The 15,368-nt window shown below is 48.0% G+C and overlaps 1 protein-coding gene across 1 annotated transcript in view; it reads right to left on the bottom strand.

Annotated features, from left to right (window-relative positions):
* Positions 1-15,368, bottom strand: part of ZC3H3 (zinc finger CCCH-type containing 3) — a 156,733-nt gene that overhangs the window by 53,196 nt on the left and 88,169 nt on the right. Inside the window, exon 5 of the mRNA XM_073577360.1 lies at positions 3,910-4,067. Within this exon, the coding sequence (XP_073433461.1) occupies positions 3,910-4,067 (158 nt within the window). The remainder of the gene's footprint in view (positions 1-3,909; positions 4,068-15,368) is intronic.

Below are 15,368 nucleotides of genomic sequence, written 5' to 3'. Positions count from 1 at the left end.
GGCCCAGCTGCGGCAGGTATGGCATCGCGCCCCAGGGGGACTGTGGTAGGCCGGGTTTCTAGCTGGTCCCCCTACAATCTTCGGTGGTTTGGGGCCCTGCAGGTCCATGGGCGGGCCCCTAGTGACCATCTTTGATCCGGACAACTGCGGCCTCCTGGCATCATGATGTTCATCGGCCAGACGAGCGGCTTCCTCAAGAGTCGTTGGCCGCCTGTCCCGAAGCCATTCCTATGTCTCGGGGGTTAGTCCATTAAAGAATCGTTCTGGAAGAGCTGGAGGATGTCCTCCTTAGTAGTTGCTTGGCTCCCTTGTACCCACTGTAGCAGTGACCGCCGTAATTTACAGGCCCATTCAGAGTGGGTATCGGTTACGCGTTTTATAAGTCCAAGGAACTTTTGGCGGTATGCCTCTGGTGTCAGCGCATACTGGGCCAAGATCACTTCTTTGATTCGCTCATAGTCCATACAGTCCTCATCAGGTACCGTGCGATGGGCGTCCGCTGCCCGGCCTGTCAGCTTGCTGGCCAGAATCTGAACCCGTTCCTCCGGCTTCACTTGATGAAGGGCACACTGCCGCTCAAAGTCCTGCAGAAAGCCATCAATGTCTTCCTCTGGCTTCCCAAACTGTCGGAAGGCATTATACTGGATCTTTTTGTGACTTACTGTTGAAGGTACCTGGTCAAAGGCCAGAGCTCCCCTGCTCGCTGACTCTCCTCTCTCCATCTTGGCTAGCTCTATCCTGGTCCGCTCGGCCATCTTTTCCTTCAGATCAGTACGCACATCAGCCATCACCTCTCGTATGATCTCTACCGCAGGGTTTGGGCCATAGAACGCCAATCTGTTCTTTACCTCCCTCTGGAATTCGGTCTCCTCCACGTTCACATTGGGGGGCGCTGCACTGTCGTGTTCCATGATGGCTGCTATCAAATCCGCTTTTGTTTTGTTGCTGGCGATCATCTTTTAATGTAGTCCTCTTTAACTTCTGGTAGTTGTTTTCCATTCATTTCTTTCCTCCTGTAGAAGGGGTATCATATCCCGCCGCTGCCACCAGTGTAACGGGGTCTACCAAGCTGGGGTACCTCTTTCAGTACCACCACGTTTTTTCGGAGGTCCGCTCTGCGTTGGCTGGAGTCTGAATGAATGACGCTGGTTGGAATTCCTTGGTTACATGGGCGCATATAAAAGATCACTGCTTCTCCATGTATTTCCAGTCTGACAACACTTTACTCACAGGACACAGAATATATCACACAGATACAGAGGATAGGCCAATAGAAAAGCGGCAGGCCAGACATACATTACAAAAGCCGCAGGTGGCCGGAGCCTGCCGATGTTTACTGTGGGAATTACAAAGGTGGGGGGAGGACGGACAAAAGGAGAATATCGTGTCCCCTCTGCCCAGGGGCGCAGCCTGTGAACTGATGCATTAGGGACATGCATCTCACATGGAACCTATTATACAAACATATAACTTCACAACATATTCTGGGTGCTGAGTGGTTCCGTAACACGATTAGGGACATGCATCTCACATGGAACCTATTATACATACATATAACTGCACAACATATTCTGGGTGCTGAGTGGTTCCGTAACACGTAACAATATTCTTGCACATAGGAGCTGTAGTATAGTAGTTATATTCTTGTATATAGGGACAGTATTATAGTAGTTATATTCTTGTACATGGGGGCAGTATTATAGTAGTTATATTCTTGTACATAGGGGCAGTATTATAGTAGTTATATTCTTGAACATAGGGGCAGTATTATAGTAGTTATATTCTTGTACATAGGAGCAGTATTATCGTAGTTATATTCTTGTATATAGGAGCAGTATTATAGTAGTTATATTCTTGTACATGGGGGCAGTATTATAGTATTTATATTCTTGTACATAGTGAGCAGTATTATAGTAGTTATATTCTTGTACATAGGGGCAGTATTATAGTAGTTATATTCTTGTATATAGGAGCAGTATTATAGTAGTTATATTCTTGTACATGGGGGCAGTATTACAGTAGTTATATTCTTGTACATAGGAGCAGTATTATAGTAGTTATATTCTTGTACATAGGAGCAGTAGTATAGTAGTTATATTCTTGTACATGGGGGCAGTATTATAGTAGTTATATTCTTGTACATAGGAGCAGTATTATCGTAGTTATATTCTTGTATATAGGAGCAGTAGTATAGTAGTTTTATTCTTGTACATAGTGAGCAGTATTATAGTAGTTATATTCTTGTACATAGGAGCAGTATTATCGTAGTTATATTCTTGTATATAGGAGCAGTATTATAGTAGTTATATTCTTGTACATGGGGGCAGTATTATAGTAGTTATATTCTTGTACATAGGAGCAGTATTATAGTAGTTATATTCCTGTACATAGGGGCAGTATTATAGTAGTTATATTCTTGTACATAGGAGCAGTATTATCGTAGTTATATTCTTGTATATAGGAGCAGTATTATAGTAGTTATATTCTTGTACATGGGGGCAGTATTACAGTAGTTATATTCTTGTACATAGGAGCAGTATTATAGTAGTTATATTCTTGTACATAGGAGCAGTAGTATAGTAGTTATATTCTTGTACATGGGGGCAGTATTATAGTAGTTATATTCTTGTACATAGGAGCAGTATTATCGTAGTTATATTCTTGTATATAGGAGCAGTAGTATAGTAGTTTTATTCTTGTACATAGTGAGCAGTATTATAGTAGTTATATTCTTGTACATAGGAGCAGTATTATCGTAGTTATATTCTTGTATATAGGAGCAGTATTATAGTAGTTATATTCTTGTACATGGGGGCAGTATTATAGTAGTTATATTCTTGTACATAGGAGCAGTATTATAGTAGTTATATTCTTGTACATAGGGGCAGTATTATAGTAGTTATATTCTTGTACATAGGGGCAGTATTATAGTAGTTATATTCTTGTACATAGGAGCAGTATTATCGTAGTTATATTCTTGTATATAGGAGCAGTATTATAGTAGTTATATTCTTGTACATGGGGGCAGTATTATAGTATTTATATTCTTGTACATAGTGAGCAGTATTATAGTAGTTATATTCTTGTACATAGGGGCAGTATTATAGTAGTTATATTCTTGTATATAGGAGCAGTATTATAGTAGTTATATTCTTGTACATGGGGGCAGTATTACAGTAGTTATATTCTTGTACATAGGAGCAGTATTATAGTAGTTATATTCTTGTACATAGGAGCAGTAGTATAGTAGTTATATTCTTGTACATGGGGGCAGTATTATAGTAGTTATATTCTTGTACATAGGAGCAGTATTATCGTAGTTATATTCTTGTATATAGGAGCAGTAGTATAGTAGTTTTATTCTTGTACATAGTGAGCAGTATTATAGTAGTTATATTCTTGTACATAGGAGCAGTATTATCGTAGTTATATTCTTGTATATAGGAGCAGTATTATAGTAGTTATATTCTTGTACATGGGGGCAGTATTATAGTAGTTATATTCTTGTACATAGGAGCAGTATTATAGTAGTTATATTCCTGTACATAGGGGCAGTATTATAGTATTTATATTCTTGTACATAGTGAGCAGTATTATAGTAGTTATATTCTTGTACATAGGGGCAGTATTATAGTAGTTATATTCTTGTACATAGGGGCAGTATTATAGTAGTTATATTCTTGTATATAGGAGCAGTATTATAGTAGTTATATTCTTGTACATGGGGGCAGTATTACAGTAGTTATATTCTTGTACATAGGAGCAGTATTATAGTAGTTATATTCTTGTACATAGGAGCAGTAGTATAGTAGTTATATTCTTGTACATAGGAGCAGTAGTATAGTAGTTATATTCTTGTACATAAGGAGCAGCATCATAGCAGTTGGACTTTCAGAAGATATCACTTACTGGTCTTTGGGGTGAGTTTGCTGCCACTGCCGGGGCTCCATGTTTTGGAAAGTTTATTAGCAGAGACTCTATACATGACGCCTCCAATAAAGCAGAGACCCCGACTCCTCCATCGCTGCTGATTCTGATTTTGACGCAGTCTGTTTAGCAATAAAAGCCTGTGGAAAGTTAAACAGTCACAGAAATAAGCCATAGTAATCATACATTGTTGAGTAACACACAGACAGTACCACAAATACAGTGCTTTGAACTTTTCCACTTTTTTTTTTAAGGTTGCAAAAAATTTAACTGTATTTTATTTGGATTTTTTGTGACATGTAAATGGTTGTCTAAATATTTTAAAAATATAAATCTGAACATTGTGCATTAGTATTCAGCCGCCCCCCCCGTAGTCTGATGACCCTAAATAAAATCCTAAGTGACCAATCACCTACAGAAGTCACATAGTTAGTACACTGAGTCCACCTGGGTGTGATTTCTTCTCAGTATAACTACAGCTGTTCTGTGAAGGCCTCAGAGATTTTTGCCAGAACATTAGGGATCAAATAGCATCATGAAAACCAAGGAGCACACCAGACAGGTCAGGGATAAAGTTTTGGCGAAGAGGAAAGCAGGGCTAAGTTATAAAACATAGCTCAAGTTATGAACATCTCACAGAGCACTGTGCAGACCATCATCTGAAAATGGAAGGCGTATAGCACAACTGCAAACCTACCAAGACATGGCCGTCCACATACACTGATATCCCAAGCAAGAAGAGCACTAATTAGAGAAGCAACCGAGAGGCAAATGGTCACTGGTGAGGATCTGCAGAGATCCGCAGCTCAGGTGGGAGAATTTGTCCACAGGACAAATATTAGTCATATTCTTCACAAATATGCCTTTTATGGAAGAGCAGCAATAAGAAAGACATTTTTGAAAGCAAGGCATAAAAGCGATGTAGTGGACACAGCGAGCTTATGGAAGAAGGGACTCTGGTCAGAGAAGACCAAAGGAGAACTTTATGGGCTAAATGCAAAATGCTATATATCGCTGAAAACTAACACTGCACATCACCCTGAAAACACCATCCCCACTGTCACACATGGTGGTGGCAGCATCCTGCTGTGGGGAGGCTTTTCTTCAGCAGGGGCAAGAAAGCTGGTTAGAGATGATAGGAAGATGAACGGAGCTAAGTAGAGGACAATCCTGGAGGAAAATCTGTTACAGGCTGCAGATAACTTGAGACTGGGACGTGGATCAACTTCCAGCAGGACAACCCTAAACATACTGCCAGAGCTACAATGGAGGGTTTAGATCAGAGCATATTCCTGTGTGTGAGCGGTCCAGTCACCGTCCAGACCCAAATCCCAGAGAATTTGTGACAAGACGTGAAAACATGGATTTTTGTGATAAACTCACTGTAAAATCCTTTTCTCCGAGACGCTCATTGGGGGACACAGGTACTGTGGGTGTATGCTTCCGCCGCCTGGAGGCTGACACTAAGTGAAAAAAGAGGTTAGCTCCTCCTCAGACGGATACACCCTCGCCCCGATTGCGGGAGGAAACCTGTTTCGTGCAAAAGCAGTAGGAGAACAACAAAAATCAGCCTTAATGCGGATAACAATATGTCTAGAAAAGAACCACCCTAATGTTGACATTAGGTCAACAAAAATGCACATTAAACAAACAGAAGCCAACCGGCTATCAGGGTGGGTGCTGTGTCCCCCAATGAGCGTCTCGGAGAAAAGGATTTTACGGTGGTTTATCACAAAAATCCATGTTTCTCCTTCGTCTCATTCGGGTACACATGTACTGTGGGACGTCCTAAAGCAGTCCCTGGGTGGGAGATTGACTCACTGATCCAAGCTATATGCACCTCGTGTCTAAAGGTGCGCCACCGCTGCTTGGAGAATCCTTCTACCCAGGCTCGCATCCGCCGAAGCCTGAGTATGGAAATTGTACTGTTTGGTAAACATGTGCATGCTGGACCAGGTTTCTGCCTTGCAAACCTGTTCCGTCAAGGCCTGGTGCCGAAGCGCCCAAGAGGCGCCCACTGCCCGAGTAGAGAGTGTGCTCTGATCCCTGCTGGAACCGGCACAACCCTGATGCGGTACGCCTCCTGAATAGTCAGACGGATCCACCTGGCTATGTTCAATTTTGAGGCTGCGAGTCCCTTCCTGCGTCCCTCGGGGAGCGTGTGTCGAAAGGGTGCCGTCCTTGACACGTACCTCCTGAGGGCTCTTACCAGGTCCAATGTGTGTAGAGCCTTTTCCACGCGGTGTACCGATGCTGGACAAAAAGAGGGCAAGACAATATCCTCATTAATGTGAAACGAGGAAACGACCTTCGGCAGAAGGGGCGAGCTGGTCTGAGGACCACCTTATCCTTGTGGAAGGTGAGAAACGGTGCTCAGCAGGACAGGGCCGCCAGCTCCGAGACTTGCCTGATGGAAGTTATGGCTACAAGGAATACCACTTTCCAGGAAAGGTACGACAAAGAAACATCTTGTAGCGGTTCAAATGGAGCTTCCTGCAGAACACTTAGGACCCGGTTATGGTCCCAGGCGTCCAGAGGCGCCTTATAAGAAGGTACCAAGTTGGAGACTCCCTGGATGAAAGTTTTCACCTGCATAATGGTAGCAATTCTGCGCTGAAAAAGGACGGATAAAGCCGATACTTGTCTTCTAAGGGAGCTCGGGGCCAACCCTGAGTGTAGGCCAGACTGGAGAAAGGCCAAGATGTTGGAAATAGAGAATCTCAGTGGAGAATAACCGCGGTCTTGACACCAAGCAAAGAAAACCTTCTAGGTGTGATGGTAAATTCTCGCCGAGGTAGACTTCCGGGCACTAACCATTGTAGCGACCACTTCGCGTCCAAACCCTGCCTGGGTCAGAATCCAAGATTCAACGGCCATGCAGTCAAACACAGGGCCCCTGAGCTCGGGTAGAAGATCGGGCCCTGGGACAGTAGATCTGGGCGCTCTGGGAGTCGCCAAGGAACGTTGGCGAGCAGCTGCACTAGGACTGCGTACCACGCTCGACCTGGCCAGTCTGGGGCTAGCAGAATTGCTGGAACCCCTTCTGTTTTGATCTTCTTGATGACCCTCGGAAGTAGTGGCAGCGGAGGGAACAAGTATGGGAGGCGAAACTGGTTCCATGGCAGAACTCACGCATCCTCGGCGATCACCTGTGGGTCCCGGGACCGAGCGACAAAACAGGGTAGCTTGGCGTTCACCCTGGAGGCCATCAGGTCCACATCCGGTGTTCCCCACCGTTGGCAAATCTGCTAGAAGACCTCGGGGTGCAGAGACCATTCCCCGAACGCGATCTCTTGCTGGCTGAGGAAGTCCGCTGCCCAGTTTTCCAAGCCCGGGATTTGGACCGCCGATATCACCGAATGGTTCCTCTCGGCCCAGTGAAGAACGTGCCCTACCTCGCGCATGGTTGCTCTGCTGCGGGTGCCCCCTTGATGATTTATGTAAGCCACTGCCGTGGCATTGTCCGATTGAATCCGGACGGGGCGGCCTGCTAGAAGGTGCTGAAACGGTCGCAGAGCCAGCCAGACCGCTTGTATTTCCAACAAGTTGATCGGAAGGCGTGCCTCCTGTTGCGACCATTGTCCCTGGGTTGTGTGGTAGTGAAAAATCGCTCCCCAGCCGAGGAGGCTGGCGTCCATTGTGACTACTAACCACTGGTCTGGGGGAAAAGGCTTCCCTTTAAGCAGGGAGGAACTTGCTGACCACCACTCGAGCGACTGCCTGACCTGAGAGGATAACCGGCACCGGTGATCGAGCTGAATGGGTTCTTGTCCCAAGATGACAAGAGGGAGTGCTGCAGGGGGCGAAGATGAAATTGGGCGAACGGAACCGCTTCCATTGCTGCCCCCATTTTTCCTAGTATTCTCATCCCGAAACCAATGGTGTGAGGGACTGGTTGGAGAAGCGTCCGGACTCCCTGCCGGAGCGCTAGGGCTTTGTCTCGAGGGAGAAATACCAACCCTCGGCAGGTATCGAAGATCATCCCTAATAAAGAAATCTTCTGGGCTGGGACAAGGATGATTTCTTCATGTTGACTAACCACCCTAAGCGGGAAAAGATATCCAGCGTGATGCTGACCCTCTCATGATACAAGAAAAGAGAGATCATGCCCATAAAGCAAGGAGCACCTCGATTGATTACAAAAAATATAAATTGACTCTTTATTTAGACAATAAGACCACAGCAGAAAAGAAAGCAAAAACACACAATACATTTTAAAAACATTTAAAACACAAGGACCTATAATAAATCATTAATAATATTAGTGTGCGCTTGGAACACTCAAAAAATAATAAATCATGCCTTTTCATGAAGGCAGTGATTGTCCACACCTAATAATCTCCTAGTAGCACATAATAGAAAGTGAGTGTGTAAAAGAACCACCTGAAGTGGTACTGCACATAAAGGCTAATTTAAGTAAATGAATCCTCCAGGAATGACCCCTATGTCCTGAAGGGGCAATTATAACTCATACATATGATGACACACAAAAATTGCAGAATATTAATGCATGAATATAAGGTGCAGATGAATGCTATGGTATGGGCCAAAAAGACCACAAAAAGACACAGGGAAAGGGGGGACAATTAGCCAGTAAAATGCAGGTCCCCAATAATAGCTAGACATGGGAACTGTAGTACCATATGGGCCCAGAAAGGCGGAATATGCATATAGAGGGAAACATAGTAAACCTGAAATAGTACAGGTCCCTCACAGTGGCAAAAGATAGTAATCTAATGGCACACACAATTCAACAAAAATGTACCAAACCCATTCCTGGACCAAGTTGCATTTCATAGATCCAGATAAAAGCAGAACCCAGAGTCTGAGCCAAAGTCCTGGTGGTAGGAAGAAAGAGGAGGGGGTGTGGATTAGGTTCCCACACGTATCGCCACTGTTACACCCGGTCCCCGTCCTGGCGCTGCGCCCAGGTCTGCCGCTGTTACACCTGACCCCCGTCCTGGCACTGCGTCCAGGCCTGCCGCTGCTCTCCGTTCTGGGCACTCACCTCGAGCCTCTCATGCTGCTGCTCAGCGTTCTGTCCTCCCTCCTGCCTCCTCCTCCTGGCGCCCTGTGAGGAGATCTGTAGCTAAGGCTATTAGGGCACGCCCGCCGCTCTCTTGCCTTCTTAAAGGGGCGGCGTGCATTATTCAAACAATGCAATCAACCAATGGCAGCGCACTGGCTGCTATTTCTGGCCTCTCCTCCATAGGGAGAGCGCCGGAGCAACGAGTATCTATCATTGCTACATCCGGTCCTCATGCTAACCTGTCTGCGCTGCATCTGCAGTCTCTGTGCATTGTCTAATGCTGTTTCCATAGCATATCAGTATCCTTTGTTACCTGGTTATATCAGCAACCATTTGGGCCTAAGCCATCCCGTTCCGCCTACAGCCATCCGAGTCCAAGGACTGTGTGAAGGTCACTGGAACCGACTCCGTACCAGCTAACCGGATCCAGGACCCAGCGCATTATGGACTCTGCTGTAACTTTTGTTATCCCTTTTGGTCCCGCTGGTACAGCTGCTACGTGTTCGGGGTCTAACCGGAGGTAGCACCTGTGTCCTCCGGGTATTCCATTCTGGCCCTGCCTGAGGGGCTTTACTACGGGTGCCCGGGGATCACAAGTCACGCCCCCTTCGGAGCCCCCCGGACCGTGGTTCCGAGGTTCCACTTAAAAAATAAAAATGAATGTGAACTTCACCATCTCTGCCTCCGCTTCCATTCGTTAGATTGCTCCTTCCATGGAATCCGCTGGACCCTAGAGGCCTCCGACGTTGGAGTTGTGCCAAGAGGTGACCCGTTTAAGAGATCAACATGATAAGATCATGACGTATCTACGTAACCTGTCCACCCGCATGGATTCTCTGCAGAACCTGGCTGCTCCTGATTCACCTAGCAACACCCAGGTACCTGCTGTCATGACAAGCAAGGGCCCCCGCCTGGCAGCTCCTACCTGCTTCCATGGTGATCCCAATCAGTGTCGGGGTTTTCTCAATCAGTGTACCCTACACTTCGAAATCTTGGGGCATAGGTTTGCTTCCGATTGTGCCAAAGTGGGCTTCATTATGTCACATCTAGCAGGAGAGGCTCTCGCCTGGCTGAATCCGTTATGGGAGAGAGGAGACCCGCTGGTTAATGATCTTCAATCTTTCCTAGAAACTTTTCGCAGGACCTTTAATGAACCTGGCCGGGTCACGTCGACCGCTTCGGCCCTGCTTCTCTTACGCCAAGGAACCGCAAAAACGGAAGCTGTCTGTACTGTGGTAGTTCCGAACACCTGATCCGCTCCTGTCCAAAGAAGTCGGAAAACTCCTGTGCCTAGGCTCGGTAGGAGTGGCCACCCTAGGTAGAGAACGTTCCTCTCCTTCGTTGCAGATCTCAGTCTCCGTGACCTGCGCAGCAATAAAATTTTCTGGACTCTGTCTGTTGGACTCCGGAGCCGCCGGAAGCTTTATCCAGCAGACGCTTGTAGATCGCTACCACTTACCAGTTCAGGCTCTTCCCAACCCGTTGCGGGTAACCGCTGTCGATGGCCAGCCTCTGACCGAACCCGTCCAGTTCCAGACTGAGCCAGTGGAACTCCGGGTAGGTCTTATGCATTCTGAAAGAATCCGTTTTTATGTGTACCCTGGTTTGTCTCACCCCTTGCTTCTAGGTTTGCCTTGGTTTCAGAAACATGAACCAGTCTTTAATTGGAGAACAGGCAAAATTCTACGTTGGGGAGATTCCTGCTCGGACCGTTGTTTAACCCGGATTGAACCAGCTTCACCTCCAGTCCAACCTGCTACCCTGCCGGGATTACCATCCGCTTACTGGTCCTTCTCGGATGTCTTCGGGAAAAAGGAGGCTGAAAAACTTCCTCCCACAGGTCGTATGACTGTCCAATAGACCTTCTTCCTGGAACATCTCCTCCCCGTGGAAGAGTTTACCCTCTTTCCCAGGCAGAGACTCAGGCTATGTCGGACTACATGCAGGAGAACTTGGCCAGAGGGTTTATCCGAAAATCATCATCACCGGCAGGAGCAGGCTTCTTCGTGAAGAAAAAGGATGGGTCCCTGCGGCCCTGTATCGACTACCGAGGACTAAACAAGATCACGGTAAAAAACAGGTACCCTTTGCCTCTAATTTCAGAACTGTTTGACCGTCTCCGAGGAGCCAGGATCTTCACCAAGCTGGATCTCAGAGGGGCTTACAATTTGATCCGAATCAGAGATGGAGACGAATGGAAAACAGCCTTCAACACCCGTGATGGCCACTTCGAGTACCTGGTAATGCCGTTTGGTCTAAGCAATGCTCCCGCTGTTTTCCAAGAGTTCGTCAATGACATTTTCAAGGATCTGCTTTACACCTGTGTTCTTGTCTACCTAGACGACATTCTGATTTTTTCTACTGACTTGGTCTCGCATCGCCGACAAGTGCGCCTGGTCTTACAGAGGCTCAGGGAGAACAGACTGTACGCCAAGTTTGAAAAGTGCCTCTTTGAACAATCCTCTTTGCCTTTCCTCGGTTACATTGTTTCCTCCACAGGATTAAAAATGGATCCAGAGAAGTTATCGGCTGTACTCAAGTGGCCTCATCCGTCTGGGTTGAAGGCCATACAGCGATTCCTGGGCTTCGCCAACTACTACAGGCAATTCATTCCTAACTTCTCCACCCGAGTGGCGCCCATCTCAGCTCTAACCCGGAAAGGTACAAATCCGAAGGATTGGCCTCCTGAGGCTGAGGAGGACTTTGTTTCTCTCAAAAAGGCCGTTGCTGTCGCACCTGTTCTTCATCGTCCTAACTCCAATGAACAATTTTTTCTTGAGGTCGATTTCTCTTCAGTAGGTGCGGGAGCTGTACTAACCCAGAAATCGTCCTCCGGGCGAATGCATTCCTGTGGTTTTTTTTCCAAGGTTTTTTCTTCCGCATAGAGGAATTATTCTGATGGGGATCGGGAATTGTTGGCTATCAAATTGGCTCTGGAGGAGTGGAGGCATCTTCTAGAAGGAGCTCTTCATCAGGTAGTCGTATACACCGATCACAAAAATCTTGCTTACCTCCAAACGGCACAAAGGCTGAATCCTCGTCAAGCCCGCTGGGCTTTGTTTTTTGTTCATTTTATCTTTGTTCTTCATAGAAATCATAGAATCGTAGAGTTGGAAGGGACCTCCTGGGCCATCTGGTCCAACCCCCTGCTCAAAGCAGGATTCGCTAAATCATCCCAGTCAGATGTCTGTCCAGCCTCTGTTTGAAGACTTCCATTGAAGGAGAACTCACCACTTCTCGTGGCAGCCTGTTCCACTCATTGATCACTCTAACTGTCAAAAAGTTTTTTCTAATATCTAATCTGTGTCTCCTCCCATTCAGTTTCATCCCATTGCTTCTAGTCTTTCCTTGTGCAAATGAGAATAAAGTTGATCCTTCTACAATGTGACAGCCTTTTAGATATTTGTAGACAGCTATTAAGTCTCCTCTCAGTCTTCTCTTTTGCAAACTAAACATTCCCAAATCCTGCAACCTTTCCTCATAAGACAGGGTTTGCAGACCGGTCACCATTCTGGTCGCTCTTTTCTGAACTTGCTCCAGTTTGTTGATGTCTTTTTTAAAATGTGGTGCCCAAAACTGGACACAATATTCCAGATGAGGTCTGACATTTTCGCCCAGCTGACAAAAATGTCAAAGCAGATGCACTTTCCAGAGCCTTTCTACCTCCTGATTGTGACGAGCGTCAGCTTACGCTAAGTCGCTTTTCTTGAATGAGCGGACCCTCTGGGCCATGGCACCCACCCACCTAGGGCGAGCTGACCTAGTGAGGAGCCACCCCCTATACAGGGAGTGTCAGGGGCAAGACCAAGGGGGTGAGCCACCACGGCAGCTGGACCAGACGGCCGGCTCAAGGAGACACTATTGAGTTTCTGGCAACAGGACGGACAGGATACCAAACATAAAGCGAAGTCACAGAGTTTCTTCAGCAAACGTGGTTTCACACTTTATTCAGGTGCAAAGCATAAACAGGGAATCAGGTGCAGGGCACAAACAGTGAAACATGGCAATTGGCGTGCAAGGGCACGCCAAATGTTCCAAGCATAACACGTGCACGAAAACATACCAGGGTCCAGGGCAGGGTACGTGTTAAGGATCACACAAGAGTTCCTAGAAGGGATGTGTGCTAGGACACGCCAGAGTCCAAGACAAGGTGCTCGCCGAGAGACACGCTAGAGTCCAAGGCAGGGTGCGTGCAAGGGCATGCCAGGATCCAAGACGGGGTGCGATGGCATCAGACTCCGGACTACTGGCAACGACCGACAGGGTCCAAACATCAGGCTGCAGTCGTCTGGTTGCGGGCCTCTGGCAGCGGTCGGCAAGTTTCGGGAATCCGGCAGGCAAGCCAGGGTTCAAGGCAGGGTGCGTGCTTGGAACCACACCAGGGTTCAACGCAGGGTGCGTGCTTGGAGACACACCAGGATCAGGTTCAAAGGACGGAGGCCTGCGCATGCCGAGGTGCATGCCAGGGACGGGTACAAGGACAGAGGCCTGTGCGTGTAGAAGGACACGCCAGGGTCAGGCGAAGCAGAGTCCTGCGTGTGCAGAGAGGCACGCCAGGGTCAAGCGAGGCAGAGTCCTGCGCGTGCAGAGAGGCACGCCAGGGTCAGGCGAGGCAGAGTCCTGCGCGTGCAGAGAGGCACACCAGGGTAAGGCGAGGCAGAGTCCTGGGGCACGACTGGGGCACTGGCTAGCTGATCGGGCTGCGGCACTGACAGATGGGCAAGACTCCAGCGAACCCGGCTGAGGCATGGCAGGTGACACAGCTGTCACTGACCGACGAGCACGGCTGAGGCACAAACAGGCGGGCACGACCACGACTAGGGCGGGCACGGCTGAGGCACAAACAGGAGGCTAGGAAGGCCAGGCGCATGCAAAGGGCACACGAAGCAGCAAAGCAAGGCAAGACGAGAAACAGGGCAGAGCAAGACCACAGTACGGGACACAGAATACGGAACGGAAGCATAGCCAGAAACACAGAGTCAGGTCAGAGCAGGAACAAGGCTAGCAGCGGAGCGTAGGCCGAAGCCCAGAGCCAGGCCAAGGTAAAGCCTTGGGACTAGCCAGGTAACGTGCTAGAGAGCACCATAGAACAGAGAGCAGGAATAACAGGCAGAGACAGAGAACAGAGGGGAAACACAAGGCAGAGCATAGCGAAGACAAGACACGGCAGAAACAGGCAAGGCAGAGAATAACAGAAGGACTACAAGTCCAAGCAGGACAAGGACGAACATGGCAGAACGGACAAACGTAAGACAAGGCACGGGACAAGAGACGGAGTACGAGCACGGAGCGTGTGCAGAGACGCACGACAGAGCAAAGTGCAAGGGCACAGAATAGAGGGAGCGACCCAGCAGACCAAGCAGCCATGCAGGGAAGCAACACAATACTCAAGCCCTGATCATAGGAAGGTGCGGTCTGATATAGGGCACTAGCACCTCCACTTCCGGGTCAGAACCAGGGGAGAACTTCCAATTCAGATCCTACAGGATCACAGGAAGCAGTCACATGATCAGTATTCCAGACATGCAGGGATGATTGCAGAACCAGTGCTGACACCTAGGCAGGTCACATGATCAGAGTTCCAGACATGCAGAGATGAATGCAGAACCAGCCTCTGTTGGAACATAGGAAGGACACATGATCAGGGGTTCTAGACATGACGAGACGATCACAGAAGGCAGAGCAGAAATGCAGGCATCTTGCAGCCCAACAATCATGAGGCGAGTGTGCACATTGCTCTAGAGAACACGCAGGATAGCAGACATGAGGTGCGCGTGCACACCGCTCCAGGGGTCATGAGGCAAAACAGACATGGCGGACATAACAGACATGGCGGACATGACATTGATCAAGAAGAAGAAAAGCAGCACATCATTGAACCCTCAAGGTTAGTCGCGGTCGCTTCTACTGATCTTGCCCGGCTGCCTCAAGGGAAGACTTTCGTGTCAGCTTCTGTGCGTACTCGTGTCCTTCGGTGGGGTCACTCGTCCAAGTTGGCTGGTCACACCGGCCAGAGAAAGACTCTGCAACTCATCTCCCGGTACTACTGGTGGCCTGCCATGGCTAAGGACATTCTGGAGTACGTCACAGCCTGTCCTTCCTGTGCTCGTAACAAGACGGCCAAGCATCTACCCGCAGGTAGGCTTCAGCCTCTTCCAATTCCGTCTGCTCCCTGGCAACATATCGCGATGGACTTCATCACAGATCTCCCGATCTCATCTGGCTGTTCTGTGGTGTGGGTAGTGGTGGATCGCTTCTCTAAAATGGCCCACTTAGTTCCACTACCCGGTCTTCCAACTGCGCCTGAGTTGGCGGACCTGTTCATCCGGCACATCTTCCGTCTCCATGGTTTCCCTCTCCACATCGTGTCCGACAGAGGAGTCCAGTTCACCTCAAGATTCTGGAGAGCAGT

The sequence above is a fragment of the Dendrobates tinctorius genome, unplaced genomic scaffold (assembly GCF_039654945.1).
Source record: "Dendrobates tinctorius isolate UK_male_01 unplaced genomic scaffold, ASM3965494v1 ptg000055l, whole genome shotgun sequence".
Classification (NCBI taxonomy): domain Eukaryota; kingdom Metazoa; phylum Chordata; class Amphibia; order Anura; family Dendrobatidae; genus Dendrobates; species Dendrobates tinctorius.
This window is presented reverse-complemented; position numbering and strand designations above follow the sequence as displayed.